The 19,182-nt window shown below is 43.6% G+C and overlaps 2 protein-coding genes across 2 annotated transcripts in view; both read right to left on the bottom strand.

The window, feature by feature from the left end:
• The window catches only part of LOC135260544 (NXPE family member 2-like), a 136,218-nt gene that overhangs the window by 41,769 nt on the left and 75,267 nt on the right, over nt 1-19,182 (bottom strand). The window lies entirely within an intron of this gene.
• wdr76 (WD repeat domain 76) lies at nt 72-17,356 on the bottom strand. The gene is made up of 13 exons (XM_064345847.1): nt 17,112-17,356; nt 14,205-14,285; nt 13,146-13,192; nt 12,124-12,238; nt 9,467-9,568; nt 8,826-8,866; nt 7,827-7,980; nt 6,782-6,940; nt 5,265-5,380; nt 4,492-4,590; nt 3,406-3,558; nt 2,715-2,768; nt 72-547 (listed from the first exon to the last, which is right to left on the bottom strand). Exons 1-13 carry the CDS (start codon nt 17,196-17,198, stop codon nt 292-294), a joined length of 1,464 nt encoding a protein of 487 aa, XP_064201917.1. The 5' UTR covers nt 17,199-17,356; the 3' UTR covers nt 72-291.

Genomic DNA, 19,182 nt, shown 5'->3' on the forward strand with positions numbered 1-19,182 from the left:
AAATCTAAACATTAAGAGGAAGAAAAATCATCAGCTAATTTCACAAAAATTATGAGACCAATTCTTCCAAATGTGCTTCATTTAAAATTTTTTATTATGTTCAGTGTAAAAAAAAAAAAAAAAAAAGTAAATAAAATTTAAAAATTCAACATTAATATACACAGAAACAGAAAACGACCCCAAAAAACTTGTCGACACAGACAAACCGGACGATGCGGAAGCACAGCGGAAATTAATATTTCGGGCTGCGCGCAAGCGAAGGGGGCGGAGCTAGAATCTGGCGGCGGCGAATCAGCCGGCGAAGAGGTGAAGGCGCCCGGAGGAGTTCCCCCCGGCCAGGGCGCTCCTGCTGGGGTGGAAGGCGGTGACGGAGCAGACCGTGGAGAGGTGCTCCCCGTCCCGGAAGGACCGCAGGAGCCGGCCGCCCTCGTGGAACAGCTCCACCCGGCGAGGCCGCTCCAAGCTGCCCACCGAAAAGCAGTCCTCCCTTTTGGGGTCCCACACGGCCCGCAGCTTGGTCAGCCAGCGGCCCGTCTTCATGTTGTGCCTGCCAAGAGGACAGCACGGGGGGCTCCGTTTGTTAAAAAAAAAAAAAAAAACATTCACATCCTGTTACCACCAACCCCACCCCTTCCCTCCCCCCCAATTACTCATTTTGCGGTGTTTGCAGAGTGTCAAATTAAAATGCATTTATAGGAGGATATTTTCCCCACCCTGCTCAACATACTGACAAACTTAAATATCTCTAGATGAGATGAGGTTGGGAGAAAAAATATGCCTCTGTGAACCGTTGTGCCAACACTACACTGCTTTTCCGCCATTTTGAATTTTCTTTAAAATTTAGCATCTCTCTGCCGGCTACCAGTTAAAAGTCAGATACATTATGAGATAATTCTGACCTTCAAAGCTTCCTTGTTATTCCTACAGTTAAAGTACCAAAGACAGTAGAGCCTGTTCCTATCGTGCTCCTTTCCTATGGAACAATTTGACTGCTAGTGCAGACACTCTCCCTATATTTAAATCTAGGCTAAAGACTTACTTTGTTAGCCAGGCCTGTAGTTGAGGGACAGGGTTTGGTGGCTGAAATAAGCCTGAGACTGAGCTGCTCATGCTGGCGCTGGATCATGCCTGGTGTCTCCGTGTTACTGGACCTGTGTTATTACCTAAAGGTCACAGGTTCAATAGGAGGGACACGGCAGTTGTACCCTTGAGCAAGGTGCCTAACCTGCATTGCTTCAGTATATATCCAGCTGTATAAATGTATAAATATAAATGGATGCTATGTTACATTACATTACAGGCATTCAGCAGACACTCTTGTCCAGAGCGACTTACACAACTTTTTACACAGCATTTACACTGTATCCATTTACACAGCCGGATATATACTGAGGCAAAACAAGTACTTTGCTTAAGGGTACTACAGCAGGATGTGTCCTACCGGGGAATCAAACCTGTGACCTTTAGTTTACAAGAACAACTCCTGGCCATTATACTACACTGCCTCCCTTTGTAAAATGCTGTATTAACAAGTCGCTCTGGATAAGAGCGTCTGCTAAATGCCTCATAATGTAATGACAGGCGTCAATTAAAGTAAAGCGCTTTGGATAAAAGCGCTGCATAAATGAAGTCCATTAACCATTTAATGTATAAAGCTGAGCCAGTCATCGACCGTACTGGCCCTTTGATTTTGCTTCTCTGGCCTCTATGCTGCCATAGGTCTATTCTGCTAGGGTATTTCCCTGACTGCACACAGGTACTCCCAACATTCTGAGCCACAGTCTGAGCCACTATGGGGCGACACAGCTCAGGAGGTAAGAGCGGTTGTCTGGCAGTCGGAGGGTTGCTGGTTCAGTTCCCGCCCTGGGCGTGTCGAAGTGTCCCTGGGCAAGACACCTAAACCCTAATTGCTCTGATGAATGAGAGGCTTTGGATAAAAGCGCTATCTATATAAATGCAGTCAATTTTCCACCCAATGATTACATATTTTGCCTGGAGCGGTAGCAGCCATAAGAGTGCCCGAGCACTCCTCCTCCAGACGCAGCTGGTTCGGCTGCAGCGCCGCGCCTGTCCCCTGCCTGACAGCGCCACCCGCTGGCCCTCCAGCTCCACTGTCATCATGGTCGAGTCATCCTTGCCCGGCTTCAATTACACATTGGCGCTGCCACCTACGTACCGCCATTTTCCTGATTATGTATTGTGCAATCAGCCTTTTTAACAATTAACGGGTGCCAGCCAGCAGCAGATGCCCCCCCCCCCCCCCCCCCCCCACTAAGTTAGGTTCTACTCAGGGTTTCTTCCTGCTACCAGCCAGGGAGTTTTTCCCAGCCTCTGTCACCCCAGGCCTGCTCTTGGGGGAGTGAGTTCAGGCCCAGTTCTCTATAAAGCTGCTTTGTGACAATGACCTTTGTATAAAAAAATAATAAAAAAATTTAAAAAAACACAATCCAAATAAAACTGTACTGAATTTAATTGAAATTGAAGTAATCGAAAACACAAAAACTTAAATAATATTTAGGAAAACTCCTGAAAGTGAACCATCCCCTTTAATATGAACACTGAGACTGATATTGGCGACAGCTTGCAAAATAAGCTGCATCCATACAAATGGGTTTCTGGCCTTTTCGTTCATAACTTCGATATCTGACGTATCAAAAAACATCTCATTCTCAATACCGTGCCGCTAGAAATATTTTAAAAGCAAACTCCTTTACCTGACAGAAGACTGGAGAGGAATCTGTGGTATGAATTCAGAAGTGTCAAACACCCTGGATTAAACAGAAAAACCACAACAGCACATTACATCTGCTGTGACACTCCTGGAAAAACACTTCAACATTCACACTTCGATGACAGAAAGCCGCATCAGAAGGTTGACCTGATTACTAAAATCTTAAAGAAAATAAACAGCACGGTGCATGGCAGTGGTAACAAACTCTGTTCCCGGAGTTTTCATTTCAACCCTAATTTGGTGCACCTGACAAATTAACAGCTCAACAACATGGTAGACCTCCAGGAACAGGGTTGGGCAGCCCTGCTCTAGCTGTTGAATGAGATGTGCTTTGTTAGGGTTGGAGTGAAAACCCAACAGGATGGTAGACCTCCAGGAACAGGGTTGGGCAGCCCTGCTCTAGCTGTTGAACGAGGTGTGTTTTGTTAGGGTTGGAGTGAAAACCTACAGGATGGTAGACCTCCAGGAACAGGGTTGGGCAGCCCTGCTCTAGCTGTTGAACGAGGTGTGTTTTGTTAGGGTTGGAGTGAAAACCTACAGGATGGTAGACCTCCAGGAACAGGGTTGGGCAGCCCTGCTCAAACCTACAGGACAGTAGACCTCCAGGATCAGGGTCGGTTACCGCTGGTGTGCACCGTACTCCTGCACCCTCTCACTGCGCTCGGGCTGCTCACCTGATCCTGTCGTCCATGCAGGTGGTGAGCACCCGGTTGCCTGTGATGGGGGAGAAGTAGGCACTGGAGACGCTGAGGGTGTGGCCTGCCAAGGTGGAGACAGGCGGGCCGGCCTTCCTCCTCAGGCTCCGCACGTCGTAAATGTGCGCATCCCTGAAGCAGAGTGGGCCGAACCGTTAGCATGCTCGCTCGCATACGTTCGGAGGCATCCCCCCCCCCCCCCCCTCTTTCTCCCTGCATAGAGAGCGAACTCAACTCACAGTCATGCCGGTGTCTGTCAGCCTAACGCCAGTCGAAAAAAAAAAAGTGTAAAATTTTTTTTTTTTTTTTTTAAAGGGCAGAAATTACGGAAAACAAAGGGAAATGGCGAGAGATTTAACGGGCTTCAAAATTATTACGTGTCAGTCACAGACGCGAACAGAATTAAAATCAACAGGCAGCTGCGTGGCTACTAGCGAGGTAACTCTGTTACTGGCAGCTGCTTCGTCAACGAACATTAAGGGGCGAAATGTGCGGGAGCTAAAACAGTATTCAACAGAAAATAAAGTTGGGCTGTGCAGTAACCGCCAACTTTCTTTTCCCCACTGCCGCCCCCCCGCCCCCCACCCCTTTATTTAAGCTTGGTTACCGCAGCCAGATAACGCTAACTCTACCGCTACACAGCCAGCAATACTGTATCAAACGCATCATTCTTGCTGTAGCCCATAGAGGTAAATAAAAGCTATAGCTGTGTCCGTTGTCTTCATTTAAATGGCTAGAAATGAACTGAATGCTTTCTCTTCGTATTTTGGTTTATATATATATTTTTTTTTTTTTGAACACAATTTTAAAGCAGGAGCCATAGACAATGAACACTATTAAAAGCAAAGAATTAATGCTTCCCACCACAGTGGTAGTGGCAGTTGGTAGTGCTGGCCAAGCATTCATGACAGTTTCTACTGCAAAACAGAAAGAAAGGTCCAGAAAGATACACACTGTAACACGCACACACACACAGACACACATATGCACACAGGCAACACAGACACAAAATAGTGCTGACACATTGCGATAGTCCCAGATCCGTGACTCTGGCCCTCTACGTACCTGTTCTTCGCAGCTACGAAGTACTGCTTCTGAACGGGGTGCACGTGCACACAGCGCAGAATTTTGGGGTCCAGCGTGGAGACGGACTCGGGAGAAGTCCTGCAGACGCGCGTGCACGTGTGCACAAAAACATGAGAGTTAGTCTGGTGATTACACAGCAATTATGACCTTTAAAGGGGAACGACCCCCCCAAAACACCCCTCGTCGAGTTAACCAATGTAGAGTTAACATTTCTGACAAATAAGAAATATCCTGTAGACGAGAGTCTACCCAGAGGAGGCAATTCAAAGCCTGAAGATTCTTTGGTGGGGCTCCAGTAAATTATTTATACACCGAAACATACCACGGTCTTTACTTGCAATTTACAGCTGCGTCTAGGTTGGAAAACCCAAAACACCATCTGGGTGTGACCCGCGATTCTGAAGTGCCCATTCCTACAGGAACCAAAACATGAGCTTCCATTTTGGGGAAATTTGATCAAGCAAAAGGGAGAACGGCCGTTTTTGCTGCTAGTTACACATTTTTTTCCCCCCTCTAAAATAAATCGCTCAGTTCAGTTCAGATTGAGCCATGCCATTGTGAATTCATTATGGACTCATGCAAAAAACTATGACAAAAACTAAATCAAACGTTTGTGTCAAAATTAACACCGTTATAGACACGGAGAGACAGGGAGAGGGAGGGAGAGAGAGAGAGAAATTGAAAGAGAGGGAGAGGGATCTCAAATTCCAGTTATGCACGCATGAGAGATGGACAGACACGTGCTTACTTACCCTGGAGTTCTCCTGTCAACAATGGCCACATCACCATCCCAGTCACTAACCAATAATGTGGAGCAGTCATGTGACAGGAAATCAAAACTGCTCAGGCCAACATCCGAGCGATACAGCTAGTGACAAGAGGGGGGGGGGAAGAACCTGAAACACTGCAGACACAATGCAAACATGTTAAGTTCATGCAGAGAACTCCCGTGACCCCAGCTGTGGGCAAGGCCATATCGTAATTCTTAATTAACTTCATAATTATTAATTAGCCCAATCACTTATGCCATCACTTGGGGCCTTGTGCAAAGGGGTTAAAAAGCAGGAACGCACTGGTGAGCACAGCAATAGCAACAGCAAACAGGACCACTGTTGTGCAAGACCAAAGACAACTCTCAACCCATTTTCAACCGTCAACCAGATCATGAACACCACAACAGGCAAACCACTGATGAACCTCAAGAACAAGAACAGCAAGGCCAGAGCTTGCTAAAAAGTACATTAAAAATGAAGTTTTGGAACAGATTTATGGACAGATGAGACAAGTATTAACCCATTAAAAGGAAAGTATGCAGAAAGATCCACACTTGCTCAGGATCCAAAGCATGCTAGCTCATCTGTACAACATGGTGGAGGTAGTGTTATGGCTTTGGCATGTATGGTAGTGACTGGAACTGGCTCTTTTGCCTTTATTAAGGATATGGCTACTGAAAGCAGCAAACGAGATGAACTCTGAAGTGTAGAGAAGTATCTTATCTGCTCATATCCAACCAAATGCCTCAAAACTCACTGGACAGCATTTCACCTTGCAGCAGGACAATTGAGCCCAAACATACCGCTGAAGCAACCAAGGAGGTTTTCAGGGCCAAAAAGTGGAACGTTCTCGACTGGCCAAGTCAATGACCCAACCTGAATCCAACTGAGCATGCCTTGAGCATATGCTGAAGAAAAAAACATAAGGTAACTAGCACCTGAAACAAGGAGCTGAAGATGGCTGCAGTACAGGCAGAGAAGATGTATTTAATGCAAACGATTTGCAACCAAATACTAAATGTGACAACTTTATTCAAGAGTCTGTTAGTTTGTCCAATTACTTTTGATCCCCAAAAATGGGGGACCACACATAAAAAGGGCTTCATAGCATGGATCACCTGCTATGGAAGTAAATTACCTCAAATTAGAGCTGACAGTCATATTTGCATTACAAATCCAATGTGTTGGAGGACAGAGCCAAAAACAACCAAAAATGTGTCACTGTCCAAACACTAACAGATTGCACTATAAGCTTATGTAAACTTAAGGCCCTCATGTTTGCTCTGTGATCAGTTCCTATGTTTGCACTATGATTGGTGCTCATGTTTGCACTGTGACGGGTCCACACGTTTGCTCTGTGACTGGTCCCTATGCTTGCACTGCGTGTGGTTTTCATGTTTGCACTGTGATCGGTCTTCATGTTCCCCCTCTGAAACATGGCTTAAACTTGACAGCGCGCAGGACGGCTGAATGGTTGGGACGCTGCTGGGCCGCACCTCATCAAAGACCGCTCTCTCCACGTCTGTGCCGCGAAGCGACCCGTCGTAGCTGAGGGTGAGCAGGCTGCTGGACTGAGTGTTGGAAAAGGCCATGCAGCAAACCGGGCCAGTGTGGGGCTCAAACAGCAGCACCCCGTCATCACCCCAATCGCCTTCCTAAGGAGAGAACGGGACAAATGTGTCTTCGGTGTGTTTCAGCACTTAAGTACTAAATTTAAGTTGACTGGATGAAGAAGACTGGAGTTAGTCCATAAGCGCACAGCAACGCTAGAAAGGCATTTCCGGTACCTGAAGCTCCAAAGGGGAGTGGCCTAGCTCTAACAGTAACCCAGAGCCCTAAACCCTAACCTTAACCACGCCCCCTTTGGAGCTAGGCCACTCCCCTTTGGAGCTAGGCCACTCCCCTTTGGAGCAGGGCCACTCTCTTTTTGAGCAGCTCCAGGCAACAGAAATACATACGCTATTTGACCAACAGTATCTGGACACCTCGTGGTCTGGGGCTGTTTTTCATGGTTTGGGCTAGGCCCCTCAGTTCCAGAGAAGGAAAATCTTAATGCAGTGATATTTTAGATAATCCTCTGTGCTTCCAACTTTGTGGCAACAGCTTGGGCAAGGCCCTTTGCTGTTTCAGCATTACAACACCCCCGTGCACACATTGAGGCACATATACAATTTGTTTTGTCGAAATCAGTATGAAAGAACTTGACTGGCCTGCACAGAGCCCTGACCTCAACCCCATCCAACACATTTTGGATCAGTCGAAAAGCCACCTGCGAGCCAGGCCCAATCGCCCAATCAGTGCCCGACCTCACCAGTGCTCTTCTGGCTGAACGGAAGCCAGCAATGCTCCAGCTATCTAGTACAAAGCCTTCCCAGAAGAGTGGAGGTTTTGTTATAGCAGCCAAAGGGTGGACCAACTCCATGTTAAAGCCCATAATGTTTGGATGGGATGTCTGGATGGGACGGCAGGCGCCCACACACTTTCGGGCCGCGTGGCGCGCTGGAGCAACGCCCCGCCCGCGGGTTTTCGGCGGCTTCTCACCACGTCCCAGAGCCCGACTCGGCCCGACCGGTCTCCCGCGGCCAGCAGCAGGCGGCGGGCGCAGGGGTGAAACGCGGCGGAGTAGACCCGCTCCTTCACCACCTTCACCACCCGCTCCTCGCTCAGGCCCATCCCCTTCAAGGAGGCCTCGTACCTGAGGGGGAGCACAGGAAAACGGATTCCCTCTCCGGCTATTCGTCGTTTATTTCGATCGTCCTTTGTTTAATGCCGGGGGGCCCGTCGAACCGAGCACGGACGCTCTCCTGCAGCGAGGGCGCTGAGAATGCTCCGCCCCACGTAGCCCAACCTGCACGTCTTCGGATTGCCGGAAGAAACTCACGCAGGCACCGGGGGGGGGGGGGGGAACGTGCACGGAAACTCCACGCAGAAAGGCCCCGTCCGGGATTCGAACCCGGGACCTTCTTGTCGTGAGGCTATCCACTGCTTCACCTCGCTTAATTTTGACTTTCTACTTTACCAGCGAGTTTAACATCTCAACTGCAACCTGCTAAAGCCATTTGATTATTTGCCGTGATAGATCCCTTATTACATTCCTGTTACATCCATTCTACCGCTACTTTACACCAGGTCGGCCAGTGGAGGATGGGCTCCCCCTCTATGGATGGGTTCCTCCTGAGATTTCCTCCCACTGAGGATTCTACCTCACCACTCGCTTTTTGAGGGCTCAAGCCTGGTTTCTGCCCAATTTTCCTTCTGTTACTCAGTAAAGCGTCCTCGTGACAGTTCTCTGCAAAAAACCCGCTATAAAAATAAAATTGATTTGATCTGATCATTTCACGGATAATGAAAAACCAGAAACCCCTTCGTGACCAATGACCATAAATTGGATGTAAAGAAAAATCCATGCTGTAGCCTCATACACCGGCCAACTTGGAAAAATTTCAACGGATCTGAAATCGGCTCAACCTTACTGACAAAGGTGCCAAAAGGAATTTCAAAACTAACACTTGGGACATGAATGGGTTAATGTGAACTTACTCTTTCAGATTCCACTTCTTTTTTGTGACCATGGTGAAACGCTGCAAAGAGAAGAGCCAATGAATTAGATTCAGAAAAGAAAGTGGCTGCATGTGTTTTGTTTTTTCTTTGTTTTTTTTTTTTTTTGCTGGCACCAGAATGTACATGGATGGTAGGGATGGGCGACATCGCCACGAATGCAATAATGGTTGTTGCCACTATATAGTGCATTACCTTTCCTTTTGTCTTCTCCTTTAACTGATGCGGTTCATGAACAACCAAAGTAAAGAGGCTGTACAAAATGCTTCCATAGAAAAAAAAACGTAACCACTGTCATCTACTGGATGTTGATATGGATATGACAGCCAATCAGCACCAAGGAAATACAGCTTCCATGTGATCATGTGACGTGTTTTCGTCAATCACGAAAACACATCACATGATTGCCGCTGATTGGCTGCCCATATGGTCACCCAATAGTCAACAGTCTTGACGCTTCACCTGGAAGCGTTTCACGCGGCCTCCGAAGTGGGGTTGTATAATAACAGAGAAAAAGACGAGAAAGAAAGGCGCATACACCACACGGTGGCAGTAATTAGCATTGCGATATATTGCCCACCCCTAATGGATGGCACGATATCCACCCCCCCCCCCGAGCCCACCTCGTTCCACAGCTCCAGCAGACTAGCGGGCAGAAGGCTGTCTTCCTCCATGTTGACTGGCGCCATGGAAACGGGCCCCTCCGGTCTCTCGCGCACCTCCACCTGTCCAAAGGCGATAAAAGCCGTAAAGCGCGGGGAGACAGCCCACGGCCACAGGGCGGGTTACCAGTCCGTCCAATGGCACGGGGGGGTCACGCCAGTACTGACCTATGGGAAACTGAGGCCGTTCAATTGAACAAGAGGACGTTTTCAAAGAGAAAGTTTTCCCGCAACGTCTATTTTCAGCTCACCAGCCACCACTGCGATTAACCAATGACAAACAAGAATAAAGTGGCTGAAAGATAGCCTAAAGGCTTCAAAAATGCTATAATGCAATCAATGCTTCAATACACAGCAATAAATACACATAAAATAAGCCTCTCTGGATGTTTTTGAAGAAAGCAGCCTTTATTGCTCAATGAAAAGCCAATAGCTGTGTAATATTCTATGCTATGTAATATTCTTTAAATGTGATGCACTTACGAACGCAACGGCACAATTTCTTAGAATACAAATGATTAAAATGCATTTCAGGACTGTCTCCTGCAGTGGTAACCAACCCTTTTCCTGGAGACCTACCATCTTGTTTTCATTTCAAGCGCAATTTAGCACACCTGACTCTACTACTTAGCAACAAAAGAATGAAGTGTGCGTTGTTAGGTTTGGAATGAAATCAAACAGGATAGTAGATCTCCAGGAACAGGGTTGGTTACCACTGGTGCAGACCTGCTAACCTTAGGAAAATATTTTGAGTACCACAATAGTCAGTGTAACGCTTAGTTCACATGCTTTCGCACGCACCACTTCGATTTGCACGCACACACAAGCCTTTCTTCATAATTCTAGTTTTGACTGTTAAAGTGATCAGGCAAAATTGTATAATTTGACCTGATTCTAAAATATCACTTGCACTGCACTGGGCTATATTATGATGTACTTGCAAGTCAAAAGTTTGAGTACACCTGCTTAAAACATTTTTTTTCCATGATTAATATTTCATTATATGATATGTGTGCTTATACAAACAGACAACCATAAAAGAATTGCATTCAATTAATTAATAAAAATGGAAATAATTTATTTTGTATATTGTAACATATGTTTTCATTTTCAAGTATTTACAGAAACTTACAGTGTAATGTAAAAAAAAAAAACTTATGTTGCGATGCAATTACAAATAAAACCGAGTTTCTGTTCATGATTTCCATTTATATTTAATAATTAAATAATTGAATTAGCTTATATAGGCACACATCATATAGGCCTAATGAAAAAAAAAAGTATTCAATTGAAAAATTATCTAGGAATGTAGGCCTTTGTAACTAGAGGTGTAGCTAAATTATTACCTGAAACTCCTTGGTGGCTAGTGTCAAAATCATAATTGCACAACGTGCAAAATGCATGGTGCGGACGTTTTGAGGGTCACAGGCACGGCCATTGCTCCTGATATATTGCGAGGAACTTCTGGGGGGCATGGACTCGCTTCTTTTTAGTAGGTCTGCTGCTCTCTCTCTTATGCCATATTATGGAAGGCTCTCCTTGTTAGTATCCTCGTCATCTGACGTCATGATTATTTTCTAACTGCAAGGCTGGTCGGGTGACCTGCTGCAATAATAGGAATTATTTGCTATGTTAGCAGTCTGTAGTCAAACACCTTTGCAATGGTCACTTTGCTCCAACAGAGCGTGAGCGTTCAAAGTTTGAACAGGGAGTCTCCGTAGTGTTTGAGTTACTGCAGCTAAATTCCTCCATCAGTTGTTCACACCGTAGCCGTCTCGTAACGAGGCTAACTATATACACAAATTTATCTCATTAGGATATACCCCTTGAAATGCATCATCTCGTAAAGTTACCGAACATGTTTTAACGTTTTAGATGTTAAAATTACGGTCACATTTTTATGCTTGATTATTACTCCCCACTTCCCATTTTATCTCAGCAATGCAGCGTTGCGCCTCGGTGGATAATAAAGTACCGCTGCGTATCAGTGCATGTTGAGTGGGTCGGGGAGGGGTTACAGAACACAAGCACAAGGTCGTAGCATCTTGTTCAATCCAAGGGATGTAATTTAAATACCGAATAAACGTACGGTATTGTTTTGTATTAATTGATTGTTTTCCGTAATTCAATTACAATATTTTATTTTATTTTAGCGTAGTTTCAGCTGGCATTTCGTACCTGCGTATTTTGACCAAGAATTGCGTGGTTGGTACACAAAATGCGTGCAGGTTGGCAGGTCTGCTGGTGTGCTGTATTCGTTTGGGTCGCAAACGTAGGCTAATTTTATTCGCCATTTTATTTTATTTTTTTTAAGTGCGACTAAAATGTTAAGAATTCGCAACCAGCATTTAACTCCCGATATCAGTCTTCTCAGCTCCCCACTTCCTGCATCTCGTGCTGAGAAGTTTGTCACTTTTTTTTTGCAGCATGGTATTGGCTACTTGGATCGGCCATATTACAGATCACCGATCCCACACTTAAGCATGGATATCAGCCGATATGTGCTAGGGCCCGATCGGACGGCGTGTCCCTAATACAGGGCCCGGTTTGGGAATCGCTGCCTGGTTCTCTGACGTTTCAGTCCCCAACCCCCCTCGCCCCCCCCCAGGATTAACCACCTGTTGGAGAGAAGACTGCGGTTCTGGCAGCAGTCGAATCTCGGCGTCCTTCTTCAGCAGACGCAAGGACTTGCGAAGGGGCAACACTTCCTGCTTCGAGACCTTGGCCTTCTCCCTGCAATGGAGAAAATGACGTTCTGAGCTTTCACTCTGAGAAAACAGAGAGTCCATCATAAGACCCAATACCCACAGTGGTGTCCTGACAATAATTATTATTATTATTATTACTATTATTATTATTATTATTATTATGATTAATAATAATAATAATAATAATAATAATAATAACTATACTTACTACCAATAATATTATTATTAGCAGTAATATTATTAACCATAATAGTATTATTAATAGAAATAATTATATTACTACTAATAACAATAATAACTTCATTTGTTTAGCACCTTTCACACAGAATGCAGCTCAAAGAGCTTAACAGGAATAATAAATAAAAAACTAACAAGTTTAAGAAAGGCAATAAAATAACATACTAATAAAATATTGAAACGAAAAAAACAATAATAAATGAAATATTAAAATGAATAACAATAAAATATTAAAATGAAAACATAAAATGTGGGTAAGTAATAAAACACAGCAGAATAAAGGAATAAATGAAAAGCCTAATTAAAAAAGAATGTTTGGAGGTGCTTTTTAATATAACTTTAATATAACCACAGCCACACCCACTCTTATAGTTACTCATTAACATGCACATCTGGCAGAAACTTTTATTTTTTCTGAGGAAAAAAAAAAATCGGAATGTCTCGTTAAAACTAAAGGACATAAAAATGGAAAAGCCCATATGCAGGCAGATGTATATAAATGCATCCGATGCCCAGCCAAACACTTAGTAAAGGATTTCACACTCGCATTGAGCAGGCCTTTATAGCGCTATATACTAAAAACTGGAAACCCGAAGGTTCTTTTTTTTTTTTTTTAATGTTATTACTTAATGTTAAAAAGTACAAAAACACACATTCACTCCACAGTCATAAATGTTAATAAATGGCAACTTTACCTCTTGATGCCCCCCGGTGAGGGTTTTCGTTTCAAGGCAGCGTTAGCCTGTGGAACGGGACACTTCCAGTTAGGCAAAGGCCCAAACAAAGCGTGGTTTTAACACGCGATTCCAGGCAACACCCTCCAACCATGCATGTACTGTACATGCTGGAGTGAATCAGCTGTCCAAACTGTGGGTTACATTACATTACAGGCATTTAGCAGACGCTCTTATCCAGAGCGACGTACAAGTGCATCAGTTCAAGGTGTAGAGGTGCAAAAGAAACACACTAGAGTGAAGAAAAGATCGTAGTGCCAGAAGTGACCACATAGATCAGGACTCCAACCCTGTAGAGTAACCTGTTCAGCAAACAAACAAAAATCCTGCCAAGTACAAACTAGCACTGAAATCACATTCGCCTAATCAGAATCAGACAAAAACAATCCTGCCAAATTGGTTGTGGCTCGAGGAGGATTGTGACATGTTATGTTTGGGGGGGGGGGAGGGGGATTTTTTAAAAAAAATTAACGATATAGAACAATGCCAATATGGGAATTTTACTCTTCGTGGAATGCAAGGGCTGCTCCTAACCTTTTTGGGGGGCTGAATACATAATTTGATTTGGGGAATTTTTTTTCTTTCAGTGCTGGCTTCCCAGGGGTCCCAGGTTTGCGTAGGGATAGGGGCACTGGGAGGGGGGGGGGATTGTAGTTATGGTTGCAGACAGAGGGGGATGGGTGGGGGGGGGGTTACACTGCAGTGGGGGACCCACACAACCTGCCCACACTGCAGCCGCTTTTGGCCCCTATCTAGGGAAGAGGCCCCTGGGCACTTTCCTATCCCACCCCGGGCTCCACCCCACCCCCTACCCCGATTATGTGCAGGCCTCATGAAATCCACAGCCATTTCTGACAAGGTGGCTTCAGAGGGTAAATAATCCCTCTAACACACGAGAGGCATAATTAAGAAACATTAACAGACTGGTTAAATTCCGGTTGGAACACAACATCAGCGTACACGGTGGTGTCCTGCCAGGAGGACCACTGCTTCAGGCAACCAGACGGCAGGGAGCCATACCTGCGGAAGTTCGATGGCAGTAAGGAAAGCTTGGTTCTGGCGGATGTTCTCCAAGCGCTTCAGCTCATAAGGAGACAAACCCTTGGGATGAAAATGGTAAGTACCATCAGAAAAAAAGGAAAGAAAAACATTTCAGTACATCCCTCCAACAATGCTCCATTCAGAAATTTGTTCTGAGCACAAGAAACAAATAATCAGCTAATATTAAAAGTTAAACGCACCACGGAGTACTTCTGGTCATCTTCACTAGCAGAGTGACGCTCACTTTAAATATTCCCACTCTGTTAAACAGTGCCTTCTGCAAGAATGGCTCAGTACCACAGGCATTTCGGTGTCACCTCGTTATGTGCTGCAGAAGGAGGACCGTTTTTAGTAGTGATGGGCAAAGCAGTTCTGTTCAGTGTACTGAATCAGTAGAATCAGTTCACCGCTAAAGATTGTCAAAGATTTGTCACCGATCATGGCGTCACTAGGTTTGTTGGTCGAGGGGGCGGGGCGGATGGCAGGCATTTATAGACAGAGTATTTTCCCACAGAATATTTAATAGCCAAAGAACCAAACACTTTCTTTCCCTATTTTAAATAAAATGTTTTCGTTCAGATTTTATTCTACACAATTTAGTTTGAAAGAATGTGTTTGATACGGCCATTTTATTTTACTAAATTTTCCAAAATGGGTTGTTTTAGCCCTACATGCTGATTTCTTCACCGTGACTTGTTCTAACGGCTGCTTGAAAGAGAAAGTGCTGATATACGTTGGCTAAGTAGATCACATTTTCTCATAAAATGTAGTCGATAAAATAGTTGCCTTGGCTAGCCTACTTTGAGACATGCTAAAAAAAATGTTCGATTATTATCCATTTATTATATATTATTCCATACCGTACCCACTCTCCTCCCCAGAGACTCCTCGCTCCTTGCATTCGCTACAGCGAGAGGAATGAACTTGTTGTGTCGTTCGCGAACGATTCGGGCTAGTGTTGTTTCGCTCGTGAATGATTCGGGCGTACGTCAGTTCAGTGTACCGTCACATCCCTAGTAGCTACGAATCACTGAACTGATAGTCTGCGAACGATAGTCAGTCAGTGAACGATCAGCTCACGTTCGGGAACGAATCGCACCAGGAACTGATTCAGTTCAGTTCGTTTACCCAAAAGATTTGTTCTTTTGAACGAATCGTTCACAAACGACACAACACTAGGGCCGTGTCCGAATAGTCAAAAAAGTACGTCCTATGTCTTTTCCTAACCACTTTTCCAAGACCTCGATGAAAAACGTTACGAGGTCAAGGAAAGATGTGAAGGAGAATTAATAAGGACTTAGGAAAAGATAACCGAGGTGCTAAGACTGCACTTGCACTAGGCTATGTAATGGTGCGACGGCGGATGTTATTGGCGTGGGTCTGCCGTGGTGAAACTACAATGTTCCGAAGATGGACTACTAAAAGCACATCTTAGATACTTCGCCCCGTGCATTCTTACCGTGTTGTTTCATGCAGTTTATACAAACGTGGACAACCCGGTGAAAAATATTACTTCATTCCCAAGGTTGGAATTGAAGAATGAGAATGGTTGCTCACGCTCACCCTCCTGTCCACTCATATTTATCGACATGAATCCCAAATTAGTATGATTGTATGAAAATAACAGTTAAATTTATGCAAGATAAGCATAACATGTTAGGCCTACAAATCTACTACTGTAGCCTACATATCATCATTCTTAAGTATCAAAGATGTTGAATTAAAAACATAATCTGGCTAAAAACGTCTCATCATTTTTTCTTGAAAGACAGATTTCTGCGTTATGGTAAATATGCGGATTATGATCTGATTATAAGCCTATGCATATAATATCTTAAGAACCACCACACAACTCAGTCATGTTGATCGTTTGTTTTCTTGAACGGCCGAATGGCGCGTCGCTTTAAATGTTGCTGCTGCAAAGAATTGTGGACTCCTCTCTTTGATGGTCCAGTGTCCCCTATGCTAAAGGAGATAAGAAAGGAAGCATTGAAGCACCTTTCCTAGCATTTAGAGAATTCGAACAGCTCTTATCAGGGCTGCCGCTTACATACTTCCCGGTCATTTATCTCAGTTAGGAACCTTCCTAAGCAAAAAAGACTATTCGGACGCCTGGATCTCCGCTTGCAGACCTCTTCGACCCGAGGAGGCGACGTGTTCTATAAATGCATAAGGCAGGTGGAGGTCAACAGCTAGCTAATCGTGGAAGAGGAGGTGAAACGACTGAAAATCGAACTATTAAAAAAAAATAATTTAAGAAGAAAGAATATTAGGCAAACAAATGACAAACTTGCAACGTTTAACTGGGCGCAGTGAAGAAACACAAGGAACGCGTTAATATTGACCGTTTGTAGCTGTAGGCGAGCCTGCAAAACGTTTGGCTTGCTGTACAGCTAGAACATTTTATCAAGGCAACTCCAGTATTATGACGACGGGACTCACAAAAGTTTTTTAGTTTCTTAAAACCATAACAAGCTATCATAGTATCCTAAAGTCACGAGTAAATTTGTTGGCTCGATGACAATTGGACAGTTTGTTTTTTTTAAACTTTTTTAAAAGCTAATTTAAAAAAAAGTAATGTTTAGGAGTAGAAAGAATGCATGCATACATTTATTTAATCCCGTTTATTTATTCAAATAATGGCCGTGACAGTGCGTTTCATTGATTGCTAGCCAGACAGTTAGCGTATAACGTTATATATTACCGCCACTTGTACATTTCGTGTCCAGAAACATCCAACGACATAACACAAAAAGACGTCTTCGCAAAGTTCGTTTAACGTCTATGGGCGCAGAAAACTCACAAGCAAGCTCATTTTTATACCAAACTAACTTCGCTAGTACTACCTAGCAGCATGCAAGATGTCTTGAGCAGGCGTTAACGTACCTGTAAAGGTTTATTTTTCCTGTCACAGTCATATTTTGACAAATTATCCACAGCGACAGTAATAGCTTCATCGGTTTCCGTGGACATTTTCTAAAATCGTAGGTCCTCGTGCAAAAAGTTCGTAAGACAAGCAATTCTTATTACGATTTAATAGGCTCAGTTCTAGCCAGTTCATGTACGGGAAATCAGCAGTCGTAGCCCAGCGCTGCGAACTTTTTCACGCGCGAGAATTCGATAGATGGCGTCATACGTCAATTTCTATTTTCATGATGTCATCACGTACTAATTTTCACGTGGAAGCGTGTGTTATCTCAGTCGTATTCAAACCTTAGATTCAAGCTCGGTCCTGTATGCAGCACCAAAAATGCCAAAACTAAAAATAAAAAATAAATATAAAAATATAACGCAAGAGAAATGTAAAAATAAATGAATGTACACAGAAATAATACGTTAAATCTAACATGAATAGGCACTTTTATCCAGTCATTTATTTACGTATTGATTTATTTCTTGATTGATTAATTTTGGTATATATTTATTTCTGTATTTATTTCTTTGATTCATTTATTTCTGTATATATTTATTTCCATATTTATTTAAACATAAACTTGTTAACACAATGCAGGTTTGGCTCATCATAATTTCCACTGTCCAATGAATTCTTCATTATCTACCACATGGTTCGTTTTAGCCAGTGGTGTCAAACTCGTGCCATGGAGGGCCGTGTGTATGCAGGTTTTCATTCCAACCAATTAATGCTGCCTTAATTGAGTCCAATTACTCATTCAGCCATATGCGTTTAACTGCATTGAAGCACAGAATATAAGAACATTTTTATTTAGACAATGCGGGTCACCATAGACGTCGGGTCACCATTGTGCACAAACCTGCATCCCTAATTCAGCAAATAATTTAACTAATTATATAATCAAGATCTGAGGCTGGAATGAAAACCTGCATACACACGGCCCTCCATGGCACGAGTTTGACACTACTGGTTTTAGCGGTCATGTGGCCACACCTTCACCAGTAAGGAGCCTATTGATTCACCTCATTAAAGGTCCAGGAAACTGGATTCAAATTGTGGGTATATTACCCAGAAGTGGCTATTCATTGTCTTCTTAATATGTCTTTCAAGTTTTTAATCCAATTATAACCATTAAATTGTAATAATTTGGCTTATGCTCAAAATTTAAAAAAAGCATATATTCCCAATTTAATTTATGCCATATTAGATTTTCCACCACTTTGACTTTGACTCACCAAATGAGACTTGAAAAGAACCTCTGGAGTCTGAAGCTCAGTCATTATCAAAAAATGTTGACTTTTCAAAACAACATAGCTGCCACACATCAATTAATTGTTGTGGGCCCAGCCATTTCTAAGAACTTGCGAACAATATCCTTACCCATACTTGGAAAACATTACTTCTGTCAATAGGCGGTGCTGTAGAAAGCAAATCATTTGAAATGCCTCTAACTGAAATTTTTGCATCCTACATCTCTGTGCTAGGCCCCCAGGAGTGTTTGCAATGATTGACAGATATGTATGCAGCCAATGCCTTAATTGTTAAGCCAGCCTGCTGTTAGTATCATTGCCATACATTAAGAAATATTTACAGTGATGTGCAGAGTTAGATATGCAGCTGTAATTTCAGCAGCTCTTTAACCAGTTGAGCAAAGACACAGAGGGCAGATATGAAATGACAATGCTGAAATACAGTACTGATTGTACACTAAGTGTATCGCACAAACACCATTTTGTTGTATTTCATGCGCAGCTGTTTGTACGCTGCATAACACCTACCAAGTGCAGCTAAGATTCCAAAATACTGATAAAATATGAAAATTATTTTTATGACATTTCAGCTGGGTTACTAGCATAATACTGGAATGTTTGAGTCCTTGCGTAACCTTTCTCAGCCTTGTTTTAAACTTTGATTTAGCCCGCGTTGCAAGTTAAATAATCCAAACCCAATTTAATAGTTTCTCAGTTTTGTTCTGATGATACCTAGCTACACTATACGACCAAAAGTATCTGGACACCCCTCTTAATGCAGTGACATTCTAGA

The sequence above is a fragment of the Anguilla rostrata genome, chromosome 8 (genome assembly GCF_018555375.3).
Source record: "Anguilla rostrata isolate EN2019 chromosome 8, ASM1855537v3, whole genome shotgun sequence".
NCBI lineage: Eukaryota > Metazoa > Chordata > Actinopteri > Anguilliformes > Anguillidae > Anguilla > Anguilla rostrata.